At 42.4% G+C, this 25399-nt stretch overlaps 1 protein-coding gene across 18 annotated transcripts in view; it reads right to left on the bottom strand.

Moving 5' to 3' along the window:
* Positions 1–25399, bottom strand: part of LRP3 (LDL receptor related protein 3) — a 212708-nt gene that overhangs the window by 179510 nt on the left and 7799 nt on the right. For 13 of the 18 annotated variants that reach the window (XM_042821441.1, XM_042821457.1, XM_042821443.1 and 10 more), the window contains 6 exons: positions 21396–21443; positions 15149–15287; positions 7651–7859; positions 6284–7370; positions 5423–5555; positions 1942–4540 (listed from right to left, as the gene is read on the bottom strand). In XM_042821441.1, coding sequence (XP_042677375.1) covers positions 3737–4540; positions 5423–5555; positions 6284–7370; positions 7651–7859; positions 15149–15287; positions 21396–21443 — 2420 coding nt within the window. In that variant the 3' untranslated portion in view covers positions 1942–3736. Of the gene's footprint in view, positions 1–245; positions 4541–5422; positions 5556–6283; positions 7371–7650; positions 7860–8787; positions 8945–15148; positions 15288–21395; positions 21444–25009; positions 25090–25399 lie in introns of those variants that run through there. The other 5 variants (XM_042821453.1, XM_042821449.1, XM_042821455.1 and 2 more) reach the window with 5 other exon arrangements.

The raw sequence follows: 25399 nt of genomic DNA, 5'->3' as shown, positions 1-25399 counted from the left end.
TCTTTTAAAGACATCTGTGCACAACAGGAAATTGCTACTGGTAAGATTTCACGTGTACTTTCCAAAAAAAGTGACACACATCTACAGCTTCAGATACCAGCAAGAAGCATACAGCCAAAAAAAAGAACTACACACCAACTTCAGATCTTCACACCAAAGGCTCATAACTGACTCAACATATGGAGTCAGCAATGGGCAGTGCTAACAGATTGGCACTCTCAAGTGACAGTCAGAAATCCACAGTCTCTGGACACATTAAATTTTATTAAAAATTAAGAGATTGAAGCAAGAGCAAAGTATGATGATGCCCAGCATCTTACTTGTATTGTATCATTGTCCAGGAACCAGCAAACACAGGTAACCACGATGCCATACCTGAACCATACATCTGTACATACACATTATGGTAAAATGTATTTCAGTGAATATATACAACACACACATACCAAAAAAAAAAAAAAGAAAAAAAAAAGGTAGAGAACAGAAAACAAGTACATATAAGGGATATTACAGAGTCATACACAAGCTGGAAAGTGTTGCAATTTCAAATAGAAACACAGCCCATGTTTTAGTAGTAATAAGAGAGTAAGAGAACACTTTAGTCGTGATGCTGCCGGTGAGAGGTTCTTCTTAGATCAGGAAAAGGCTTAAATATTCCTCTCCATTCAGAGTTATTTTTAGGAAACTATTTTTTAGGGAGATTGGACAGTGGAGTTTTGTAGGGTTTTTTGGTGTTGTTTCTTTTTTTAAAAACTTTTTCCCTTCTATGAAAATACTTAGCGCAGAAAAGCATTCTTAAAATATTTTTTTAAAAGATAAATTCACTAGCTCATTAGGTCACGTAGCCATTGAAGTGCAATCATAATTTTCCACTGAGCAAAGAATGAAATTTTCTGTTCACACTTCTGGCATAGTAGCAGTTTTCCACCTTTTCTTTTTAGTTAGTTCTGAATATACGGAGGCAGCTTGCGTGGAACAGAAGCTGGGTGAGCTTCAATGACAGTCAGTTCTCTGCTTAATGGTTACAAGGGGTGGAGAAAGGAGGGGTAGACATATACTAAGGCAGACTCTGAGTTTTCCATCAAGTGTCAACATTTCAACACATTTGTTTGTACCCACAGCACACATGCACACGTTTCTTCTGCAAAAGTGACTCTTGCCTCCAAGGAATGGACTAGGGGAGCTAGGAGAGAATATTCTATTGCAGAATACAAAACACAGGTGTTTACAAAAGCACCAGGCTTGTATGTCTCATTTATGCAAGGCTGTAAATTCCAGCAGTGATGGCTGTGAGTATTTCTGTACACTTCAAGCATCAAATTTTCATTAACCTGGATGTTTGTCAGTTTCTAAATATAAATCTTTCTCACTGAAATTTCTGCTGAGTTACCAAATGGATCAGTACACAAAATACGCATTATATATGTAAGAAATTATGTTGTTACATCTTAAAAGAAAATACAGTGCAGGGTTGTTCCCAGAATATAGAGTAATTTAAAGTATATATTTCAACTCTAACATTTCAACATATTTTAACTTCAAGAGCCTTACAGTATGATAATTTAAGGCATAGTATGATCAAAATTATTTTTCTATAGTAATACATTTCTGTAAGAGAATTAAATAAACACTTATTCTGAAGATCCTTCGTATCATCACAATATTAACCCTGAAACAATCCTCCTCCCCACAGATTAGGCTTACTGTTTTAAAGATAAAACTACTATTTAAAGTTACCTCCGGGAAAAAAAGATGACACTAAAACCTGCAGCCTTCGATGCAAACAATCTGGCCGCATGATGACTACAGTACACAGCAAAGGTGGAATGCATTTAAAATGCTCATAAATGCTATGAAATTAACATCTTTCAAAGCTTCATTTTCCTTGATGAAATGAATTCTGATCACAAAAGCACTTGAGAAGAAATGAGTAGTACTTACTTAATGTAACTATGACTCTTGCTCATTATGCATTTTGCTACAATCCTTTCTATGCTCTTACAGACTTTGAATCTTCCGCCTCTGGAAAACACACTATGAAACCAATTTGCAACTGAAAACAAAAAAGTAATTTCAAAGTCATTCCTTCACATTACATTTCAGTAAAGCAAAAGTCTTAATGCTTATTTTTTTAAAGCACTCCCACAGGAAGTCCTAGTGGAAGATTCAGGGCACATACAGTCCATTAAAAAACATCTCTGACACTTCAGTGTAAACTGTTCACTGCAAAAGCCTGCAAAAACACCCCACTTCAAGTCCACCCCAGCTTTACAAGCTGAAGTTACCAGTTAATAACTTCAGGCAAGTTGAATTCCTACAGCATTAAACAGCATCAGAGCGCTTGGATACTTACAGAGGAACAGCTGAGATAACTTCTTTGTTAATTTCTGTATGTAGCATTCCAGTTTGTTACTGCCTCACCAGAGGGCCAAAACAGAGCTCCTAAAAGGGTGGGGGGAAGCCTGGCCCACGCTATTTCATGGCACCATCCTACCAGCAGCAGGGCCAAACTATCAGACCATAACCAGCTGTGACCGCACCAGGTCATTCCTGCTTCAGTAATATCAACCTTCTTTCAGGTAAATATCTTGCTTGCGTCTAATTGCACCCTAAATTAAAAAAAAAAAAAAAAAAACACAAAAAGGCACCAGTTTAAAGCAGTATACAATTTATACAATTCACACAGTGTCAGCTTTGAAACTGGCACTGTCCTACTTCAGTTCTTAACAGAAAGTAAAAGCAAACCCCTATAACTGACTAGAAAAACAAGTTTCAAAAAGCTGCACCTAGATAGCAGATTTACGAGAAAACTTGTGAAGTAGATTTTATTACAAAATAAAGAATCCAATCCCGAAAGCTACCAAGTGCTCAGTGCTTCCTATTGCAGCTAGCTGTGAAGTCTCAGAAACCTTCAGAGCACAACCAAAGAGGTGTAATCATAAAAGTCCCTGAAATCAGAAGGGAGGAGAGGAAAAAGGGTAGGAAGACAGCAAGCGATTCTTCAACCTCTGCTACATCACTTTGAAGAGTAACATATGACAACTGAAAAATATTGTTGCAAATGGGGTTCAATGCATTTCACTTGTACTGAACACTGCTGATCTCTTACTACAAAGCCATAGCGGACAGGAATGTTCTGCATACTCTATATAGAAACTTTGGTTCTAGTGGATGTTTCAAGAGCTATATGGCCATCAAAACATTTCTGAAGGGAGCAAAGGAAGCAAGCTACTTCTAGAAATAGGGAACAACAAAGGATTTTATTTCCTCTCAAACATTTTAATGATATTATTAAATTTTAGTTAAATAATGATGCCTAAAAGGACAATGTTATTTCTCGACTGGTACTCACAGTCACAACTGGTGCCTGGTCCAAGTTCCAACAGTGTTAATTTCTGTAAGACCACTTGAAAAAGTAAAGAAATACCAACTCCCTGAATGGAAAGTAAATAAAGCACAGAAGAAATAAACAGTGGAGATGCCTCCCAACTACAGTGACATATTCTTGCTCTCTGAGCCCCTGACATCACATACTGGCCTACTTCTGCCCCCACTGGAGTTTCAGGAATAGCAACAAAGAAAAACTTGTCCCATTTAGTCCTGTGCTGTACTCCTGGGGATTAAAGCACACCAGTTTTGATGGACAATCTGAGAGCAAAAACCACCTAAAATCAAAGTGCACAGTCATATAAACAATGAAGTTACAAAGTTTACAGGGTCAAAACAAAAGCTTCTACTAGCAAACAAGTAAAGACTCATCATCACTTGTACTGATTTCAGAGAGGGGAGCAGAGGACTCTAACATTGGCACTTCCACAGAATGGCAACAAGCCGCATGAATACCCAAAGGCTCCTCCCGATGGGAGCCAGGGCAACACCGGCTTTGTCCATCCACTTGGATATGAACATTCAAGGGGCTATCTGAATAAGCAGACTCCCACTTTAAGGGTAACCTACATGGCTCTTCACTTGGTGGATGACTTCTACTTAAATTATTGCCCTCTAGGACAGTCCTCCTGGGTGCTGACCCTCCATGGATCGCTTCTGTGACACTTTCAGACAAAGGATCTCTGAAAGGCTTTCCTGAATCCACTTTATTGGGCTGCTTGAGCTCGCTGCCCGAGGTCTCAGCACCTACAGATTTATCAGCGTGTCCAGACTCAGGTTCTGCTTGCGCAGCAGTGCAAGTGTTCTCTAAGACATTCGAAGGCAATGGCTCTGTGATTTCAGTCTCCGGCTGCAAGGTGCTACATCCAACTTCTTGCAGGTCACTGGCGTGGGCGTCTGCCTCTAAACTAGGTCCTTCAGGTGAAGGCGGAGAACTCCCGATAGTCCCATCAGCGCGGTTGATGATTCCATCACCCAACGTCGTCTGCGAAGTGTGGGCAGGTGTCAGGAGTGGGATCTGTCCTCTCACCCGAGGTCTGTGGAAGAGTCTGTTCCAGAGTCGGCCAAGGCGCCGCCGAGACGAGCTTCGTCGTGACGAGTGACGTCTCATCTGCCTCCTCATGGCCGTTCGGATGTTCTGCAGCACGGAGGCCTGTCACACAGAGGCAACCGATTTAGCACACACTCAAAAGACTTCTCCCATAGCTCATTCACTAAGATCTCCATTTTAAGAGAATCCTCCTCATTAAACTTGTATTTTCTAATGAACTGCTAAGAATGTCAAAGCTAGCTCTGTCTCTACCAAAACATTCTCCATTAAAATGTTTCCTTAATAAATTTAATTTCTTTTTGTTTGCCCAGCAAGATGCTTCCCACTTGCTATCAGATCACCACCGAAGAACAGGCTACAGACCACCAAGTCCTCTGCCAACAGAAATAGCAGAGGATTCTCAAACCCTGGTAACAGTGGAGAAAGGCAAACATAGTACTGCTGCACCTGAGTAACAAGCTTCGAGTGCTTTATCACACTTGGAACTGCATCACAGTGGGATAATTTTAACAGTTTGTGAGAGACTTTTGAGAACTCAACAGTAAAACATCAATATGACTTAATGGCTTCCCAGTGTAATGTATTTGTAAATAAAAATTAATTCTAGAGTTTCCCAAAAATACTGTTAGAGACCTACTTTCTTATCACCTCAGACATTCACAGTTTCAGCTTGGAAAGCTCCTTTTCTTTTTTTTTAATTTACTTTCTCTATCTCTGTTCATTCTGTCTTGACATACAGTAAAACAGCATGTTTTTCTCACTGCTGATCCCTAGCAAATATATTTAATGTGTTCAAAACTACCCACAGCACCAAGATACATGACTACGATTCTACAGCTCAAAGTAAAACATACATATTTCAGTAAGAGCATTTCCATACAGTTAGCAGAGCTTCTCTGCTACTGACAGAACACAGTTCCAGACCAGTTCTATCTTATAGCAGTCTGGCTGCTACTAGGTTCATCAGCACTCATGTCACCATACTTGTGATGCATTGTACACAGGGAAGTCTTCGACTGGGGGGATCAGTCCTTGTGCAATCAGCTGCCCATAGGAAGGTGGAGCTTCCCGACGCACAAATTCTGCCTCAAGTCGTGTCATCTGGGTCTCAAATGCTCTGGGAACAGAACCATAGTAGGAAAAAAAGCAGAAGAGAAGTTACAGTCAGTTTGTCCTGCCTCCTCTCACGTTAACGCACAGACACAGAGCAGAGGGCTTCAAACTAGCAGCAAAAAGGCAAATCTTTACCAGGGCTCTGTGCAAAACCTTATCAGGATGCTAAAATTAATAAAAGGAACAATAGTAACAGTGAGTCAAATCAATAAACCCAGTCTGAGTTTGGACTCTGTAGTAACTGCACATTTTCCAATAGGCCAACTTACATCAATAAAGGCATTAATTTGTTCTACTTATTTTTGGAAAATACAGCATGAAGCACTGCAACAAGCACACATCATGGACAGGCTTGGTGCATATGACAAGAGACAGGCACCAGGAAGTCCCTTCTGACTCTCTCTGAAAGGGCACAACCACAGTCGCACAAACATACAAAGCACAGACAAAGAAAGGAAATTTCTCAAAACAGTTTTGATATTTGTTAGATTCAGGTCTGGCAGGCTACACAAGAGATGCGTATTTTCCACAGATCATAGAAGAGTTGACATTTCCCCTACTTCTGAAAATCTCAACTACTCTTCTCTAAGCCTAATGCAGTGAGTACTACTTAACATATTTCACAGTATTTTCTGAATTCTTTGTTAAACAATTCACTTTTTTTCCTCCTTTAATCAAAGAAATACGCAGTCAGTTACTAAAGAATCATAAAACCAAGATGTTTCTATGTACCTGTATTCTCTAGTCCTCAGGGAATATAATTTAAATGCACAACCCAGCGCTATCACCAGCAGCAGGCCACACACGAGACTCCCGATCAGAGCAGCCGTGATGACCTTCCTGGGAACAATCACCAGGCAGTTGTGCTCATCGCTTCCATCCTGGCAGTCTTCTTGACCATCACAGCGCCAAGTCTCAAAGATACACAGATTTGTCCCACAATGGAAATTCCCTGGCTGGCAAGTAAAGCAGTTTTTTTCATCTGAGCCATCTGGGCAGTTCTTTTGGTTATTACAGCGGTCAAGTATTGAGTAGCAAAGCCCACTATTTCCTTCACATGGATATTCATTCTTCTGGCAAGCCGGACAGTTCTCCTCATCTTTGCCATTTGGACAGTGCCACCAGCCATCACAATGTTGCTTATCCGTGAAACACTCCTCATCACTTCCACAGGGGTGTTCCCAAGGAAGACAATAGCCTTTCACCTGGTAGGTTGCATTGAATCCATGGCCAGTGCTCTTTGAGCGAGCATGATACGAGACTGTGAGCTGGCCCTTTGATGACTCCACGCTCACCGGATGCCTATTGTTGTGAAACGAAAATGTCTGCAGTAATTTATCACCTCTCTCTTCAATGCCATCATACACCTTTACGTAGTCATTGTAGCCTAACTGCAAATCAAGCTGCAACAGAACATGTCGATTATCTTGTGTATCCACATACCACGTGCAACGAAGGTCTGATTTGCTGTGATCAGCACGGAATAAGTCTGGGGAAGCAAAAGATCCATAAAAATTACCCAGCCTTTTGCCACAGGAAAGATCAGGACAATTATCTTCATCTGAACCATCGCTGCAGTCTTTAACTGAATTACACCTCAGCTCGTTCATCAAGCACTTGGTGGAGCGGGCTACACTGCACTGGAATGTTCCTGAGGGACAGATGCTGGATGGAGGCTCTGTTGGAGGAACAGTGCAGTTTCTCTCATCTGAGTTATCCCCACACTCATCCATGGAATTACATTTCCAAGTACTGGGAATACACTTTCCATTTGCACAATGGAATTCATCTGACTGGCATGCAGCCTGGCCGATCTTTCCTGTGAAAGAGAACAAGCAGAAAAAAGTCAGTATCAAAACTTTTGTAACCATCCAATGTCACATTTTAATGTCTACCCTCTCTGTGTGTCACAAGTCAATAGGTCAGGCCAGTATACTTCAAGAAAACCAGTAAGAAGCTAACTGGAAAAAGCATCAGTGTTACCACGCTAACACTTAATAACCAAGACTGGTCCCAAGACTCTCATCAACAAATAATACTCCTGTCTCCAAGTTTTACTAGAGTGCTTAAGCAAAGCCAACAAAATTGCAAGGTTTTACCTCTAATATAAGAAAGGCGAAATCCCTGAGACTGTCCTGAGCTTGATGCATCTGAGTGAAAAAATATCCAAACATGATCCCTTGCAGAGATGAAAGATGGAGGTATGGAAGATCCGCATACTTTGTACTCCTCCCTCTTGGAAGATGGGCCAATCATCAACCAATCTACTGCACATTTCTGAGATTCTTCTAAATCAAAGTTCTTAAAGCTGTTAAGAACAAAAGAAAACACAAGTAACAAAAGATATTTATCTGGAACAGTTAAACAGTGAAAAAACAGAATGTAGCAGTTGAGTTTCTGCACAAGCAGTGCTGACATAAAGAGATCACATTCAAAGATAATGAAACATCTCCAGTATCTTGCATACACATAAACATTGCATTCAAATTCTCCCAATTTGGAAAAGCACTCATCTCACTGGCATAAACAGCATGCCAAGCAGCTCCAAAATCTGAAAGAATGCATCTCTTATTCAGAGCCTGTAGGCAAAACTACTTCCTAAAACACAGATCTGAGTAAAAGAAAAAATAGCAAAGAACATTACATGGAAGCATAAAAAATGATTTCAACAATCTTTTCCGACCTTAGAAGCTATTAAAAGATGGCATGAGATTAGAAGCTATTGTATCAGAGTAAGAACAATAGGAAGCAATACAAAGAACCCTAAGGGGACAAAGAAGCAAGACAAAAATCAGTTTTTCAAGCCAGGGATAAGCAGGGAGAAGACAAGATGAGAACAGCAAGAAAGGAAATGGAACATGAAGTCTCTCTAACCGTATGATTATTTAGTTCAAAGAATAACATGTTCCCTTTCCGGGAATGCAAATGCAGAGCAAACGAGCTTATAACCTTTCACTGTCAAACATCCAGCTCTCGTGCTGACCCAGGGCCAAGGCTATTCCATAGCATCTTACCCAGTGCAAAGAGGTGTTCCAACAGCTGCTGAACACTGAACACAGCCGAATAATACTCCCTAAACTGGAGCTCAGAACCACACTGGGTGTTTGTTCACACTGATGAAACACATTGCATTTGCTTTCAGTAATCTGCAGTAAGGGAGAAGCTTACTGTGAAAGGGCACACTGTCCAAGACACTTGGACAAGACAAGAACTGTACTGTGTTCTTCTTTACATACCTCAGCTACACACAATTAACTTGGTAACAGTCACTGCATACTCCACACAAACACCTGAACAGAAAAGTCAGAGAGACTGAAAAGCTGCTATGAAGTAGGAATCTCCTTCCACAAAGGACTTCTCAGAAACACAGAGGAAGAACTATCTGAAAAAGATAAATGGAAGATAATTTTCTGACACCATGGTGTACTTACAAAAGGCTGTAAAAGCCTGCCAGATCTTGCCCTTTGAAGGTGAAAGGGAAAGAGCAGCAACTTTGTAAACCAGCCAATTCATTTTAGAGCAGTTCAAGCCTACACACACCCCAGAGTTCTGCCAAATGTACTGACTTGAAACATTTTTTTGCAGTTTTCATGAAGAGAATGAAAAATAAGAGCCACCAGGATGTTAAATTAAAATGGAAATTAAAACATGATCAGCAACTTGTTGGACACAAATATGCCCCCCTCCTCTTTTCTAATTCTTTTTCTCCTATTATGTTCCACATATCATTCCAGCTAGGAAGAATTCTTCCACAGTACCCACTTCTTTGCTATGTAAGCAATCTCATCAAGCTTTAGAAAACAGCTTATTTTGCAAGGGAGTCTTAAGTGAATCTGAAGTCAAAATAAAAAAACTCAAGTATCAACCAGGCAAAGAATTTCTGTCCCAGGTGTTCTACAAAAACTTCTTAATGACCAAGTGTACAAAGAGGCACTACAGCACGAAAAGGAGTTACATGAAGCAGCTATGAAACTGCCAGCACCCACGGAAAGTCTGCTGTGAGAGATCTGAGACGGCACTACTGAGCTTCCACATTGGTTTCACTTTCTTTTTCTTAGCTACCAGGCACCACGAAGAGTTTCTATCATCTACTTGGAAAATTATTTGTAGAGTTTTCTTGTCACAAAGAATTTTTATGGTAATCATTGGAAGTAACTATTTGCCCAACAACATTTGTAACAAAAGGGAACAGTCACTAAACCAAGCAATGGAAGCTCAGAACTTGGGAGTGGAGGAGAGGGAAATAACCAGAAAAACCCTTGCTTGTGTGAAACAATGAGATCGTTTACTACATCTTTTAACTCACTTCTATGGAGATTTCAGATGTACCAAGAACAATCTTACAGAGCTGAGCAATTTGTTCTCCTACCCTGCCAGCTCCCAGCACTGCAGCCAAGTCTCAAAGCTCACACATTTTCCCCACTGCACTCACGCTTGGTTCACAAACTCTTCTGCAAATGAGCAATCTACCCTGTATTTGTAGATAATTATCAATAATTACCTCTATTTGCATATTGAGAATGTTATACTGCTAATAAAGAGCAAAGAGGAGATACGAATGAAGAAGAAAGTTTAGTCCCACCTTTTAAAGCAAAAACATACAGACGTAACTGATTTTCCTGAGTACTGGCTGTGGATCTGAGATTCAGAACAGAGTCCCACATTCTCCATCCAGAAGCACAAGTGTTAGGCACAAAGCCATCCAAGCACACGAGCGGTGAGGCGGGATATACATGAAGAAGGTAGCACGTTTAGCAGCCTCCCTGAGAACACCAGCACACAATGCCTCGCTGCCATGCATGAGCTACTGAAACAACTGCCTCACTATTCAGTAAAGGGAGATAAAGAACACTGTCAAGAACAAACTCCCTGTTTTCTCAGAAGCAAGAAGCACCTCAACCACATGCTGGCACCTGGAAGTTTGAAACACACCGAATAAACACAAGTTCTCTGAAATATAAGTGTTCTAGTTTTGACGAAGGTTTATATACAGTAAATGCCACAGCAATTATAAAATTCCTTCAGAGGGCAAAAGCAAAGTCAAAACAGTTACATTCCATTTCATGCAGAGTATAACTGAAACACATTTTGCTTCGATTAAGACACTGTATAACAACTGTATAATAACTGTATAACAACTCTCCACAAGCACCCTTTTACATTACACTGTTATCAATGGAAGCAAATTTTGTCCCATCTATATTGATAGTGACTTCACTTAAGACCAAAATATCATATATTTGAGTGGACTGTCAGTCAATCTCAAACAAAAAAAATTTACAACAAAATATGAAACAACACATATGCATACATATGCGTGTAGAAATACAGAAAACTGGTTTTCACTTTACAATCCATTTGCAACGAGGTTTTGTGCAAAAAGCTTCTGCCACATTGATCTGACATTAAGTAGCCTACTGATTTATTTAACCTAGGAGTTCTGAATAGGGCATTCAACTTCTGCTGCTTCACTTCTTTCATCACCTGTAATTAGATCTAGTGTTGCTGTTGTAGTCTTCTGAAGAATAATTTAATTCTGCTACCCACAAAATAGAGCATGGGGACATTTGCTCATTCACTTGAACTTCCTCAAACAGGAATACAACTTTTTGTGCCAGAAGGATCAGCCCAGCAGCTGAGTGATTGATGGTACAGAGTGTAAGTAAGGGAGAACATCCCTTCTGCTGCTAATTCCTTTTAAAATAATAACAGTAATAGCATACAGAAGTACAATAATAGTCTACCAGGCACTGGGAGCATTCAAATCCCAAGTTCAGAACAATTCAGTGGGAACGGACAAATGTGGCACAGTCTGCTTCTACGGAATACTGCAGAAAGAAAAGGTAAAATCATCTCATTTTTCTTTGAAGGCATGTTACTGGAAACAGGTTACCTCCCACACTGAGCAGGACTCTGGGAACTTGCAAGGAATTACAGGACAGGTTGTGATCAGATCTAGCTTGTAACATTACTCAAATGAAACAACAGTAACTTACAACAACATTCACCTATTAACTGTTAAGTGTTTGTGAACTTCTGGATAGAACTTCACTAAACCAACTTGCCATAAATACTCATTTACACTCTGCAACTAAGATAAAAAACAGACTACCCGCAAAACTAATCCATAGCAGAGATTTTTGGCATCTGCACCAGAGAGCAGTAGCTACTAGGAAAAAAAAAAAAAGTACTTGTATAAATAACGTGGGGAATTCCTTACAACCTCTACGTAGTTGAAGCACAAGCAAATACAGATTAAAGCTGGAAAAAGCATTCTTAACTGTAAAAAGATAAACATGGGATGACCATGAATACGAACAAGAATGGTTAAATGCTTCAGACCAGCAGTTGTAAAACCTGAATGAAAGTAAGAATTTAAAAAATGTCCAACTTGGCCCTCCAAAGTCATTAAATTTGGAGAATAAATATCATGGGTAAATTAGGAGAGTACAGTCCCAAAATAAATCAGAGAGGCCAATTAAGCAAGAGAAGTTACTTCTATTTGCCAGCCTCTCACAGCAAGTGCAGACTGCAAACAACTGATGACTGAATTGGCTCATTAAAAGCTTTTGTTTACCCACTGAAGCACAAGGACCTGAAGTCAGGAAAGCTCTATTCTACTCCCCACTTCCAAGCACCAACCCTGCAACCTTAGGCAGGAGATATGGCAGGTTTTAAAAAGCACAAGAAACTTAATTAAATACATGGCTATTATAAGTTTTTCCAATTAATGTCAAATTCTGAATCACCATGTTCAGCAAATACAGTATCAAACGGTCCCTTGAACTTGTCCATAAATACATGCCAGAAAGTCTTGACACAAACATGCCTCGGCTTTACTCAAAATCTCAATCTCAGCTGGCACCTTAGCATTTTTTTTCCCAAACCAATGACACAGATCACTGAAGTGAAAGCTGGCGAGGCCTCCCCAGTTAATACAGAACTTGAGAAGGTCACTACGGAAATGATTTCTCAATGCTTGTATCTTGAATTCTGATCATGGAGAACATTTTACTCTCAGTCTCATTAATTCCTATAATAAAATGCAATTATTCATACTGTCCCCACATCAGGGCCAATTGCAACAATCAGATAACAGCAACTGATAAAGAATCTTCAAAAAAAAAAAAAAAAAAAGATATTTTCATCAGATTGGTGGAAACAAACAAATACACCCTGTTAAGGATGGTGCAAAAAAGCAGTTAAAGGGTATGACATCCCTATTACAGGACTTACACGTGGTCTTCTATGAAAACAAGACCTAAACAGAGAGGAATTCAGACAAAAAAAAAAAAAAGTTTCTGAAACAATAACTTACTAATTATCTGAATATCAAGTGACACAACATAATCCTGGAAAACAGTGGCTACATGTGTTCCCAGGTCTCAACAGCACGATCCTATCAGAAATAAAAACTTGAAAGAAAGGATGGAAACGTGCAAAACTAATAAGCAAGAAAAACATACTTCTCATTCTTGTGAAGATTCTCCCAGGGATTTCTAAAAAGTAAACTACAGAGCAAAACAGTGGAGACGTGAGGATATGAGACAATCAACACAACCATGAAAGGTAGATGCCAAAACCAAGCTTCTAAAGGACACATCCACAGGAGACAGCACACAACATCCACGCGTGGATCTGCGTACTGCTCTATTAAAAGCTGCTGAATAATGAGCTTATTAAAAAAATGACCACTGACTGCATGTTTTAGAAATCAAAACCACTTTCAGTTGCAATTTTATCCTTCAGTGACTCCTGCTGTATCCCAGATACGCTACTTATATAACATTGCTGTCGCACCATCAATGAGAATCCAAGATCAAGGCAAATGTTTTCAGTATGACATAACACAAAGGTGGTATCTTTTGTTTTGTGAACCTGTTAAAAACTAGATCTCACCCTAAGAATTACTTTTTATTTTCTTTGGAATATTTTCTATGCCCCCGTCAGCACACAGCTATGACAAGAAGCATTCCCCACTGTTAAGAAGAAAAAATGTTTTTATTTGAGCCCTGTTTTCCAGTTTCCTAGGCTGGCATGACATAGGCAAAGTCAGCTGCTGCTTTTACATCTTTGGTGTTAAGATTGCTACAATATTCTAAAGAAATCCTCTGATGCTGTAACATTTTGTATTTCCTACACTGGAGTGAATCATTTCAAGGACATTTATAGTCAGAAACGTAGCACTACAACACGTCTGCTACCCACAAGGCAAACTACTCCCTAGGATGTAAACACACAGCTCCCATTGTTCACATGTGCAGAGGGCAGGATACGGCTTTGTATCCAGTGGCAGAAAACAAACTCATCAGAAAGAAATCTTTCAAAACTATTGCTAATGCACACATTCAAGCTGTGTACACATTATTACTGGTTTCCTCATCTCACTTTCCTTCAATTCTTTACCCTCTATTAAATTCACACTTGTTAAAGAGATCCTAATTCTAACTAGGAGCTCTGAGACTTTTCAGAGCATAAACTGCAGCACTATTCTCCAGAGCCAAGTCCTCTCTCTCATTTATATGCTTTCTCAGAGCTTCCAACAATCTCTGCTTTGAAATAAACTCTGCAAGTCCAATACAATTTAATGGGGTTGAAAAGCATGTTTCTATTTATGGTGCTTAAATGTTGGCAGGTATCTACTTCCTTATGTTTGATGAGTAGATCCTATTTTGAACTAGGAATGGTGGAGCCCTTCTATTATTCCATCTGTGGCAGATTTGTTTTTAATTGCTGAGCATCTGCAGCTGAAGAGGTTTGTAGTCCTTTTAAGCAGCTGAGCAAAGAATGAGCAGATGGCATCAAATAAAAAAAAAAAAAAAAGCACTAAAGAAAAAACAAACAAAAAACCTTTCCCAGGTTTGCTTTTTTCTTTTTTAAACAAGCAGTTCCTGGTTTGAGAAGGATACTGCAATTATTCAAGAGAAATTAATCAAATTTACACTAGGCTAAAGCTCCTTAATAAACCATTTGTAATATATTTTAGTCTTTTCTGCACAGTATTACTACCTGAAATTGTGCAACAAATGCTAATTATTATTTAATTTTGTTAGAAATAAGAGTTATACAAAAAAGCATTTGTATTTTAGTTAACAAGTGTCAATAAGAAGTCATTATCTTCATCTGCTAACTAAGTATAGCATCATTCCAGGACATTACAGACAAAGCCATTTTTGCTCTAAGAAACCTAAATATCCCAATGAGGCTGCTCCATGTTCTATAGCATTCATCTATTCCTACTTATAGGCAATAAATAGAAAGGAAACTATTTAATTTGAGTAAATATATCACCTCGTCATCTATCAGAGGTAGATGAAATCTCACAGGTATTACAAAGACAAAAATATCAACAGACTACAAATGACTTGAATATAAACAGATGTCAGAGGTAACTTACAGAAACAAGATAGCAGAACATTTCTAAAATGGAGGTGCCCAACCTGCAACCCATGCTCCAGTATGACCAAGTTTGCTGTCCATCTATTCAGCCACTTGGTAGCTCTGGCAAACAGTTCAACATTGTTACATCAGATCGAAACATACAGCTTCATTTCAGCAAAGCAACCAATTATCCCCACAGAATATCACAAACCATACCTAATTGTTATCATGTCTCCACGATCTCCTTGAATGTACCAGCTGCAGTTTACTGCTGGAGGATAGTTTCGTGGCCAGGAAGGGCTGTAGATGACGCCCCGTCTCTCTGTGTGCTGTTCGAGTTCTCCACTGCAAGCAACTGTTAATAAGAGGGAAAAAATATTGTTAATGCTTCACCTAATCAACAACTCACGTTAGCTACAAGAGCTTTCATCAATTTCTGGGGGTTGCAGACAGATGGGAGTCAACATCTTCATCCTCTTATTGCTTTCTTCCCCGCCCAGTTTTTAATTAAGGCACCCACTTGAACTGCAGGTAAGCATAACCTGCATTTCAATGCAGGATCAATCAATAACCTTGTATGAATTTACCGAAGGCTACAATCAATATCACCGCACAGATCTGCAAGAGAGGATGCAATGCAGAAATCCTCTTTACCAGCTGCCCAAAGCTGGCTGTGACTCTCACCAGCTGGAAAAGATCCATATTCAGTGCAAAGCACCTAGAAGCCCATTTTGCTATAACCTGTTCCTGGATATGTTCCTTCTCCTAACCGGATGACAGACCTGCAGAGTGTCATGGTTAAACCAACAAAAGAAGACTAAAAGTTAACTGGACTTCGATGTCAAATGTTTTCACTGAAAATTCCTGAGTACTTTAAATTCCTCCTGAACTCTAACAGATTGAAATTTTGCAGAAAGGGAAAGCTCAGTATTTTCAAAGTCTTTCCAGAGCTTCCTATGGAAAGCTGCAGGCCAATCAAAGCTGCATCAAATAGTTATAATTTGTAATTAAGCAATTCAAAAATGGCAGTGAGCTGCTCCAAGGACAAGTGGGAAAGCTGTTCTGCTGGGAAGATGTACTCTCAGCAGACTACAAGAGAGGAAACTCTCTGTAATGCAAAAGCTGTTCTGAACACTCTCCAAATATATATTTAAAATTATTTCTAAATCAGCTGACTATCTGGAGCACGCCTTCTGGATTACAGCTGAACGTTCCCATTTTTACACGTTTCATTCTTCCCAGCTTATAATGAAGGGAAAAAAAAAAAAAGGTATGTCTACACTTTAAGGAAAGTATACCCCGATATACATCACAGACTTGCAGCATTGCTTGCACGCAGGCACAAATGCATCATTTTGGGTTCAGAGCCAGGACAGCACCAGCTGCACAAGGATGGGCAAGGTCCCAGCAAAGCCACACGGATGCAGGCACTGCAGGGCCGCCCTCAGAGCCCGGCCTGCAGCATCCCCTGGAAAGCCAGTGCTGGAGCTCACCCATTTGCCCACAGCAAGCATTTCTCAAGCGAGAGCCACGTGAATACAAAGCACGAGGTGAGCAACTTACCTGAGGCAAAACAGAAAGAGCTATTATTTTTACCCTCCAAACAGGGCGTTTCACTGAAATACATGTATGCAATTCCTACTAGTTTCAAAGAGCACAAAAACTTCCCAAACACATAAACACAAGTAAACATCTATTTTCCAAGCAAATATTTTGCAGTGAAGTGGTTATAAAAATACAAGAAAACCTTTGTTAGCACATGTCTAAAAACAGAGAGGCTCCACACTGGACACTGACAGCTACAGAAACAAGAAAGCAAATGTAAGACCACAGTACTTGTCAGCTTGGGCTCTCAAGATGTTTCATTACACACACCAAAGCAGCCTATCCAGGCCTTGAGATGTGCCCCTCCACACACCTATCACTGCACACACATCCCACAGCAGCAAGGGAGGACACAGAGCGAGCAGCAGTGCAAGAGGAACTGGGAAGCTCATGTCCTACCGCCGAGTTACTGAAACTTCTCAACGGGGGGGAAACAATGTGCACACAGAACAAACACAGCATGCAGCACTATCCAGAGGCTTTCTGCAGAGCCTTGCAAAGGTTTCTGTTCCCCTTGTACCAACTTTTGCTCTGGATTAATATGCTGTGTTGACAATAAAAACAGCAGCACAGAGAGCAAAACCAGCTCTCACACAAAGCTGGTTAGAGCTCATGTTCTGAGGAGTCCCAGTGACACACTGCTGAATCCCTACAAGCACCTTCACTCACATTCATTGCTGCAGTTTAGCAGAGAATTTCCCCAATACTTTCACCTGAGCTCTAGGAAATATTTACAAAACCTGACCAAAGGCTATGTGACACCTCCCTGATTTCTGAAGTAACGTCACCAGCAGGTTTTCTTTTCCAGCAACAGTTTCCCAAGTCTTAGCGGCAAACGTGATGCAGTGTGACAAGTTTCTCAGTGAGAAACACCTTTCCTTATTAACACTGCACATCTGCCACAAACATGGGACAAGGAACAAGAACGGACAAAGGAAAAAGATTTTTTATTTTAACAGAATGATGGTTGCTGTGAAAATCTGAGGTAAGGGCTGTGCTAAATGCTACTTATGGCAGCCCAGTTGGCCATGGCCATTGTTTCTCAATACCCCACAGCAGTCTACACTCCTGCCATAAAACAAACATTTCAGACTCACCTCATTCAGAATTAAAAGGAGAATTAATTTTTCTCTTACAATTAATCACTCTTACAGGGACTGCTCAACTAACAGGCTGCTAACCTTATTACCATTGCCAAAACATACGTACACTATTTTAAGGGTATGTGCATAACCCCCTGAGCCCACGGGGGAAAACTGGAAGGGGGGACACACACAAAACTCCTATCTTGTCTACCCAAACCTCACTCTAATTGCCAGGTGCTTTAGACACCCTTCATTTCTTGTCAGTGCTCATTACTATGGCACTTGCACTTGACCAACAGATCTCCTTCCTAATGATTGTCTTCCCCTGTGCACTGACTGCTGCGTAGCAGTGAAGGTGAAGTCTTCAAGCACTGCTTCTGAGCAGCTGTTCTTTCACCTACATAAATGACAACTTCATTTTGAAAGAAAAACCCACACTAAACAGAAAAACCACGAGGGCACACTGCCATACCATACTGTTGGGGTTTCAGTGCTGACAAAGGGGCCTCAATTCCCTTCCTAGTTCCTGTGTGAATTTTGCAGAACCACAAACCCACATGCAGTGCTGTGATACTAAGCTGGGCTTCAGCACAACACTGAGTATCAACCTTAAGGAAATACAAGCCTTCTCAAATTGCCAAAACATCCTAAAGGAAAAGGGAAGTCTCTAAATAGCAAGGCATGCTACTGGATGAAGAAGGTCTTATAAGCAACAGTGCATAAGAAGAGTAGTGACAACTTTTCTGCAACGACTGTTTGTGCTTTTACACACAAACACAGAAGCAAAGTGTAAACTCAATTTACAAAACACCCAAAATGGCTTACATTTTCCACATTCTGGACGTTTGTTCATTAAAAAGCAAGAGAATATCAATCCCTGGACAAGCCAACCAACCCAACAAAATATTACCGAGGTGATATTTTTTGTTGTTGTTTAACAAATTCTGAAGATAAACAACAATTAATCTTTCATAGATTTGTTTTTTTTAAGTATCATTTCAATGTCAGAAGTGGTTTGAGTTTAGAGTTTTCATCAAGAAGGATGAGGGAGCTGGGTTTTTCAGCCTGTTGGAGAGAAGGCAGCAAGGACACATCACTGCAGCCTTCCAGTATTTAAAAAGGCATTATAAACAGGAGGGAATCAGCTTTTTACTTGGGCACACAGTGATACGACAAGGGGGAATGGTTTTAAGCTCGAGGAGGGAAGGTTTAGATTGGATGTCAGGAGGAAGTTCTTCACAGAGAGAGTAGTGAGGTGCTGGAACAGGCTGCTCAGAGAGGCTGTGGACGTCCCATCCCTGGAGGTGTTCAAGATCAGCTAGGATGGGGCCCTGGCAACCTGGTCTAGTACCAGAACTGGAGGTTGGTGGCCCTGCCTGTGGCAGAGGGGTTGGAATTTGGTGATCTTTGGGGTCCCTTCCAACCCAAACCACTCCTATGATCCCACAGTAAGATGAAAAATCTTAATAGGAGGCTCTTTCAGCAATGATCAAATGGATTTCTTATAGTGCAAACAGCAGTAAATTTCTCCCTCCAGTTAAATACGCCACTAATTCTTGCTACTAAAAACTTCCAAGAAATTTTCCAAAACATTACACAGAAGGTACTAGTCCTATTCTTTGCAAGAGGAACTACAACAAATACCACACTTCACCAGAGGACAGCACAGCTTGTTTTGGGGTTACTAAGCTGTGCAGGAATAAATAGGGTGAGAGCAGAGACAAGGGAAGTGGTGGAGTCACCATCCTGGAGGCGTTAAAGAAAAGGACAGGTGCAGCATGGACAAACACGGGTTAGTGGGCATGGAGGGATGGACTGCTGGTTGGATCGTGGCCTTTTCCAACATTCATGACTCTATTCTATGAAATTTTTAGATGATCCCAGCAGAAGATCAACCCTGCATCTTTGCACCCTTCTGTAACAGGGAGTACACCTCAACCATCTGCTCCAGACTAAGAGAAGCCACAAGGAGCTTTCTCTCAAGACTTCATGCTTAGCAAAATATGCCTTCTTAACAGTTACCTCAGGGCTGGCAGAACACTCTCTCCTCAGCTCTCTAACTGCTCCCTCAAGGAGTGCTCTCACACACTGCTTAGCACAGACCCCTTATGCCTGTAGTCTGAAGGCTCTCCCTGGTTTTATCCATCCCACAGCCAGCTGCTGCTCCCCCAGCACCAGCACACACACAGCTCACTGATCCTGCAGAACCTGAGCACTCTGTGGGACCAAGAAGCAGAACCTGCTTGACTGAGGCAGGGGAAGAGCACATGGTGGGAGAACTTCTCCCTTTCAGCACAGACAGCTTTGATGGCTTGAAGTGTACGAATACAGCTGAGAAGGTGGCTTGACCTGTGATCTCCAGAAATTTTTATTTCTGCCACTGCGAGCTTTCTGAAGAGAAACCCCACTACACCTTTCTGTAAAGATATGTCTCTAATAGATGCTTCCTAAGGATACGTTTGGGACAGCAACCGCCCCTCTCCACTTCTATTATGGCTGCTAAGGAACACCTACTTCAAGAGGGTTCTCAGCAGAGTTATCTGCCTTGCAATTGCATTACCCTCACCTGTTATCTTCCAGCACGCAGGAAAACAAGTAAGATATGAACTGCATTATGGCAATGACCTTTTGTGATCATTTTTCACACTGCTCCAGTTACTATGTCAGCAATCAGAGTAACTCAAAGCTGTATCAGAGCAAGAAATCAGGAAGGCTACAGTATTACAAGGTTTTCCGAATGCTCGAAAGAATAAAAGTGAAATGTTACAACCCTGTTTCTAGCAAAAGGACAGCTTTAGAAAAGAGCAGAGCCAGCAGGAAGAAGTGTTACTTATTTGAGGCTGAAGTAGCAGCAATCTAGACTGTATAACTACTCAAGTTACACTTTGTAAACTCAAATGCCATACAGGCACGGGATGCCAAACTCCATCAGAAGCTAAGAACAATCCAGGCAGAACAGATCAAGACACAGATCACATTCTGGTCTTTTTCTAATAGAAGAATGGAAATATATAGTATTGCAAACAACACACACCCCATGTGGTGCATCCAAGCTACCCTAAAATAAGCTTAAGGAAGTCAATTACTATCCTTTCCCAATTTAAATCTTCTCTCAAAACTCCGTGTCGATTTGAATACTCAGACTCCCACATTAATCAAGCGACTGCCTTAGAATTATTTTTGTGTTTTCTCATTTCCATTTCTCCTGCCTCCCATACTTGGTTATTACGTTTTATTTAAGTTGGAGCCTCTTTAGGCTTAAAGTATGCCTACCAACGTGACTGTGGATTGAAAGGCACAAGAGTACCCTTATCACTAAGAGGACTCTGATTATACTCCTCCAGTAATGTCAGTAAGCCACAGTACTACTACAGAGAAGGAAATTACACTAAGTGCCAGGACTCTGATTGCATTTCCACTCTAAGAATCAAAAGATGTTCTTAACATTCCGGTTTTAGCTCCTCTGGGAATGGGCCTCTGCCCCCAGCTTGATGTTCCCAGGCACATCTCCTAAACACAGATTTTCCCCCAAACATATCAGTACATACTGTGACCTTGGCCTCAAGCTTAAGATTTTTTTCCAACACAGAGACACTGACGGAGTCCAATAACCATTCCAGCAAGATTTGAAAGTTCTAAGCTTCCTAAAATGTCACTGCTACCCTTTCTCAAACAAAGGTCATACTGCTTTGCTTAAACAAGTCTTCAAACAGTAAAAGAACAGTAACAACTTCAAAACAACAATAAATATAAATAAGAAAAGTGTATCTTACCTAGTGAGGTAACAGCACTTTCTATTTTCCCAGTCAGAAAGAGATTCACTGTAAAGATAGAAAGAAAAAATGTTACCATAGGTTCCAGTGGCACAGTGAGGCAGTTCATAGTCTGCCATTTCTAAGTGTTTGCTGCCATGTTTATATAAAGGTATTACAGTCTTCCAGTAAGAATTCTATTTATCTCCACTGAGAATTCACATGAATCAACTCTCAACTTTCAACAAACAATATCAGTTCAGCATCAATCAAATATGCTAACAAGAGAAACAACAACTCAGTTGTCTTTTGTGGGATTTTTTTTTTTTTAAATTGGGGAAGACAGAAAAACAATCACACTAAAACATCCATAATCACAGCTGGTCACTTTAACAGCTCAAATGTTGTAAAATAATTTATAAGGTTATCTTGAAATGTATCCTCGCTGAATAAAGCAGTTTGTTCCTATCAGGTAAATGTCACCTTGAAAACAAGTTGCAAAAGCAAACACAGTTAACTTGGCTAATCAACAGCAATGAAGTTTTTAAAAAAGCCTTTTAGTGACATCAAAGCAAGATGAGACTTGCAGGGTGCCTGCAGTTCACATTTGACTTCCAGGAGGGTCTTTAGATGCTCCCCACTTTCTCAGAAGTCTCCTCTCAGAGGATACACTGTTAGAACGATCTGATAAGAGGGGCCATCACCAACACTTTTTCCTGTGCTGTTGTTACTGCAGAGCTCAGTGTAGCACACACTTCCACTGGAGTTTCCTCGCAGATTCTTCAAGCCCTTTTCTGGTGATTACACTGCATTTCACTAACTGCTCTCATCTTAGCAGTGTTCTGTAACCTACAGTTTACTAATAACATGACAAACACTAAAGCAAGTTAGAAAGGTTTAAAAGGTTACCAACACCTAATTCACAACACCGCAGCCAGGCACCCTGTTGGCTTAATTTTGCATGTGTTAAATCCAAAATCTTTCTATAGCCAATCTGCAGCAAGTGTTTAGAAAAAAAACATCATTAAAAAATGAACAATGGAAGAGGAACTGTCTGTGCTCCCAGCAGTGACTGGAAGCCACTGACAATTAGCACTATTTCTGTACATGGAGGCATGCTGACTACAGGCCCTTTTGTCTTAGCACCGTTAAAACATCGCAGGACAACAACCCTGGCTCCAACCACCTTCTGGCCTGACAGACCAGCACAAGGGAAAGAAGCTGTGGAACAGTGCAAGGGAAGGAGGGCAGCTGAGGAACAGCTGTGGCTTCAGAACAAACAGGCTCGAGCTACTCATTTGCACTCAAAAGTATCAATACTATGTTCAAGGGATGTTAATAGTGCTGATTTTATTACATAATTAATGCACAGCAGCATTTATTACACAACCAGGCCAAGGCACTGTGTAACCGCACTGTGCCAGGGGCAGCTCCACACCTGAGCTGCACGACAGGTCCTGGCCCACAGCAACGCTGTGACACAAAGTTCCCCCATGTGGCATGTGGCACCGCTGTTCCTGTAACCATATTAATTCAGTCACACAAACTGAGAACACATCAGCCAGCAATTAAGTCACAAATTGACAGATGTTATGAACATTAAAATATTTTGCTCCTAAGTACGTGAATGTACTCTGTCTAACAATAGGCAGAGTATCATCCTAACCAGGCTCTGTCACTGCCTTTCTGCACATGTCCTGCCTGAGTTTTCCCAACATGACAGAACAAGCTCCAAGCAGAGGTTCCTGAGAGGGGTCCTTCAGGAGGAACTTGCAGCAGGACAGGGCTAGAGGGAAGAAGCAGCACACACGGAGCTCCCAGCTCCATGTGACAGCTCTGCCAGCAGCCCTGAGCACAGCCAGGCAGACAGTGATGGGCAGCTCCACACACCTGGCAAACAGAGCCCCCCCTACACAAACCTACTGGCTGGTACTGCAGCTCTCTCTCATTTCCAAGTTGCTCCATAACAAGCAGCCAGTAGTTGAGAACAGTTCTTCAGAACTGCCTCACATCAGATGCTTTCCTCAATATGGTCCCTCACTGTTCCCCACTCCCACTCAGGCCCTCAGATCAGAGCACTACAACCAGCCCTGATGCACTCCCAGGAGAGACACCAGCCCTGCTATTCTGGTTATTCATCCACTTTCTGCATTCTCCAGCATTTCTAAGGAACAAGGAATGAAACAGCCTCACCAAGAACAGCTGCCACAAAGCAGCTCCACACTGCGGCTCACAGCTGAAGTCAAACAGCCACAGGCGGCAACAGTGTGTCTACAGAGACACCAAACCCCACAAACAGCCCCAGGAGAACAAAAAGTAAAAGCGGAGAAGGGCTGGAGAAGTGAGAAACAGGAACTGAAAGCAACGACAGACTGAAAGGCCAGGCAGGCAGGAAGTAACACACAATAACAGCTAAAGCACAGTGCTCTTGTGGGGTCTTCACTGCACAACAAGTGATAAGCTTCCCCCCTCCCCTGCTTGTTAACTTTCACTACTGTGCAAGGGACAGGCACAAAGCACTGCAGAGATCTACCAAACTTCCAACCTCATGCCACCTCCAGAGAAGGACACAAAGTGCTCTCGCTTGGACTCTGGAACTCACATGATCTTCAATGATAGTATTAGTCACTTTTAGAACAACTATGCTATTTTTATTAAATAACAGAAGTTTTCACAAAGCTCTGACCAGGCCCCAAGAAAAATAAATGGCTGGAACTTATATTTTAGACTCGAGTCCAGCAGGCTCTGCCCTCATGCTGCACACACTTCTGGCAGCCCTTTATGTCTCTGCAATACAGCAGCGGCAGCAGGCAGAGATGTTTCAGCTGTTCTGAAGCTTACAGGGCTTTATGCACTGTATTTCACAGTTAACACAGAGATGTCTTTAGTCACCAGAGCAGTCTTTAACTTTCCACACTTTCCTGGGCAAGCGCTGACATTAAAAACTTCCACAGAAAGAGAATAAGCAGTACGGCCACTTCTGACAGTTTATGTAACTGATGCTGCCTATCACTCGGCAGTACCAAACACAAACCTGCTTTATCAGCAAGCAGCAGAGGGTTACACAGTTCCGCGGGCAGTACGTTTATCAGACAGCACTCAGAGCCCTCGAAAGAGCTGGGATCAGCCCAGCACAGGCCCCTGGGACAGGCAAGGGCCGGTAACCCCAACCGCCGGGCCGCCGGCTGCGGGCACAGGGCAGCACAAAGCCCCAAGGAAAAGTGCCTTCCCCCAGAAAAAGGGCTGCCCGCTATCGGCAGGGGACGCGCCTCCGTGCCGCCACAACCCAGCACCTGCCGCGGGAGGAGAGCGGAGCATCGGGGAACGCGTTCCCTCCCGGCCGCTCACAGCGGCGACGGGCGGTGTCGCGGTTCAACTCCACGGGGGCATCGCTACAGTCCAAACTTTCTTTTTTTAAAGCTCCGCATGGGGTCACCGTACTAGACTCAATCCAGGAGCGAGACGCGCGACCCGGACGGAACGCGGCTCGGCCCGCACAGCCCCGCCGGCCCGGCTTCCCCCAAAGCGCCCGCAACGCGGCCCCGAGCCCGCCGTGCCGCGGAGGCCTCCGCAGGTGCCCGCATCCCGGCTCCGTGCCCGGACGTGCCCCGCGGGGAGCGGCCGCCGGCACTCACCCAGGCAGATGGCGGTGAGCGGCACCAGCGCGCTCTGCCGGAGCTCCGCCGCCGCCGCCTTCTCCATGGCGGGTCGCCGCCACCTGCCCTTCGGCAAAGGGGGGAAGCGCTCGCTTCTACGCCCGCCCGCCAGCCCCCGCAGCCCGGGCAGCCGGCGGCGGGGCAGCCGCCTCCCGCCGCAGCCCCATGGCCGGGCCCGCGCTCGCCGCTCCGGGGCAGGTGGAGGAAAACGGAGCGCAGCGCCGCCGCTCCAACGCCGCCGCCCCACGTGACGGCCCCGCCGCGCGGCTGCGGCGCTCGGGCCGGAGGACGAAGGGAGCGCCGCCCCGCTCCGCGCACACCTGGGGGCCGCCGGCAGGCGGAGCGCGGCCCGCGGCGGAAGGGAAGGCG

This window comes from Centrocercus urophasianus, unplaced genomic scaffold (assembly GCF_019232065.1).
Source record: "Centrocercus urophasianus isolate 14NV4802_14NV808 unplaced genomic scaffold, USGS_Curo_1.0 seq_2, whole genome shotgun sequence".
Lineage (NCBI taxonomy): Eukaryota > Metazoa > Chordata > Aves > Galliformes > Phasianidae > Centrocercus > Centrocercus urophasianus.
Note: the sequence above shows the minus strand (reverse complement) of the source record. Positions and strands in the feature narration are given on the sequence as shown.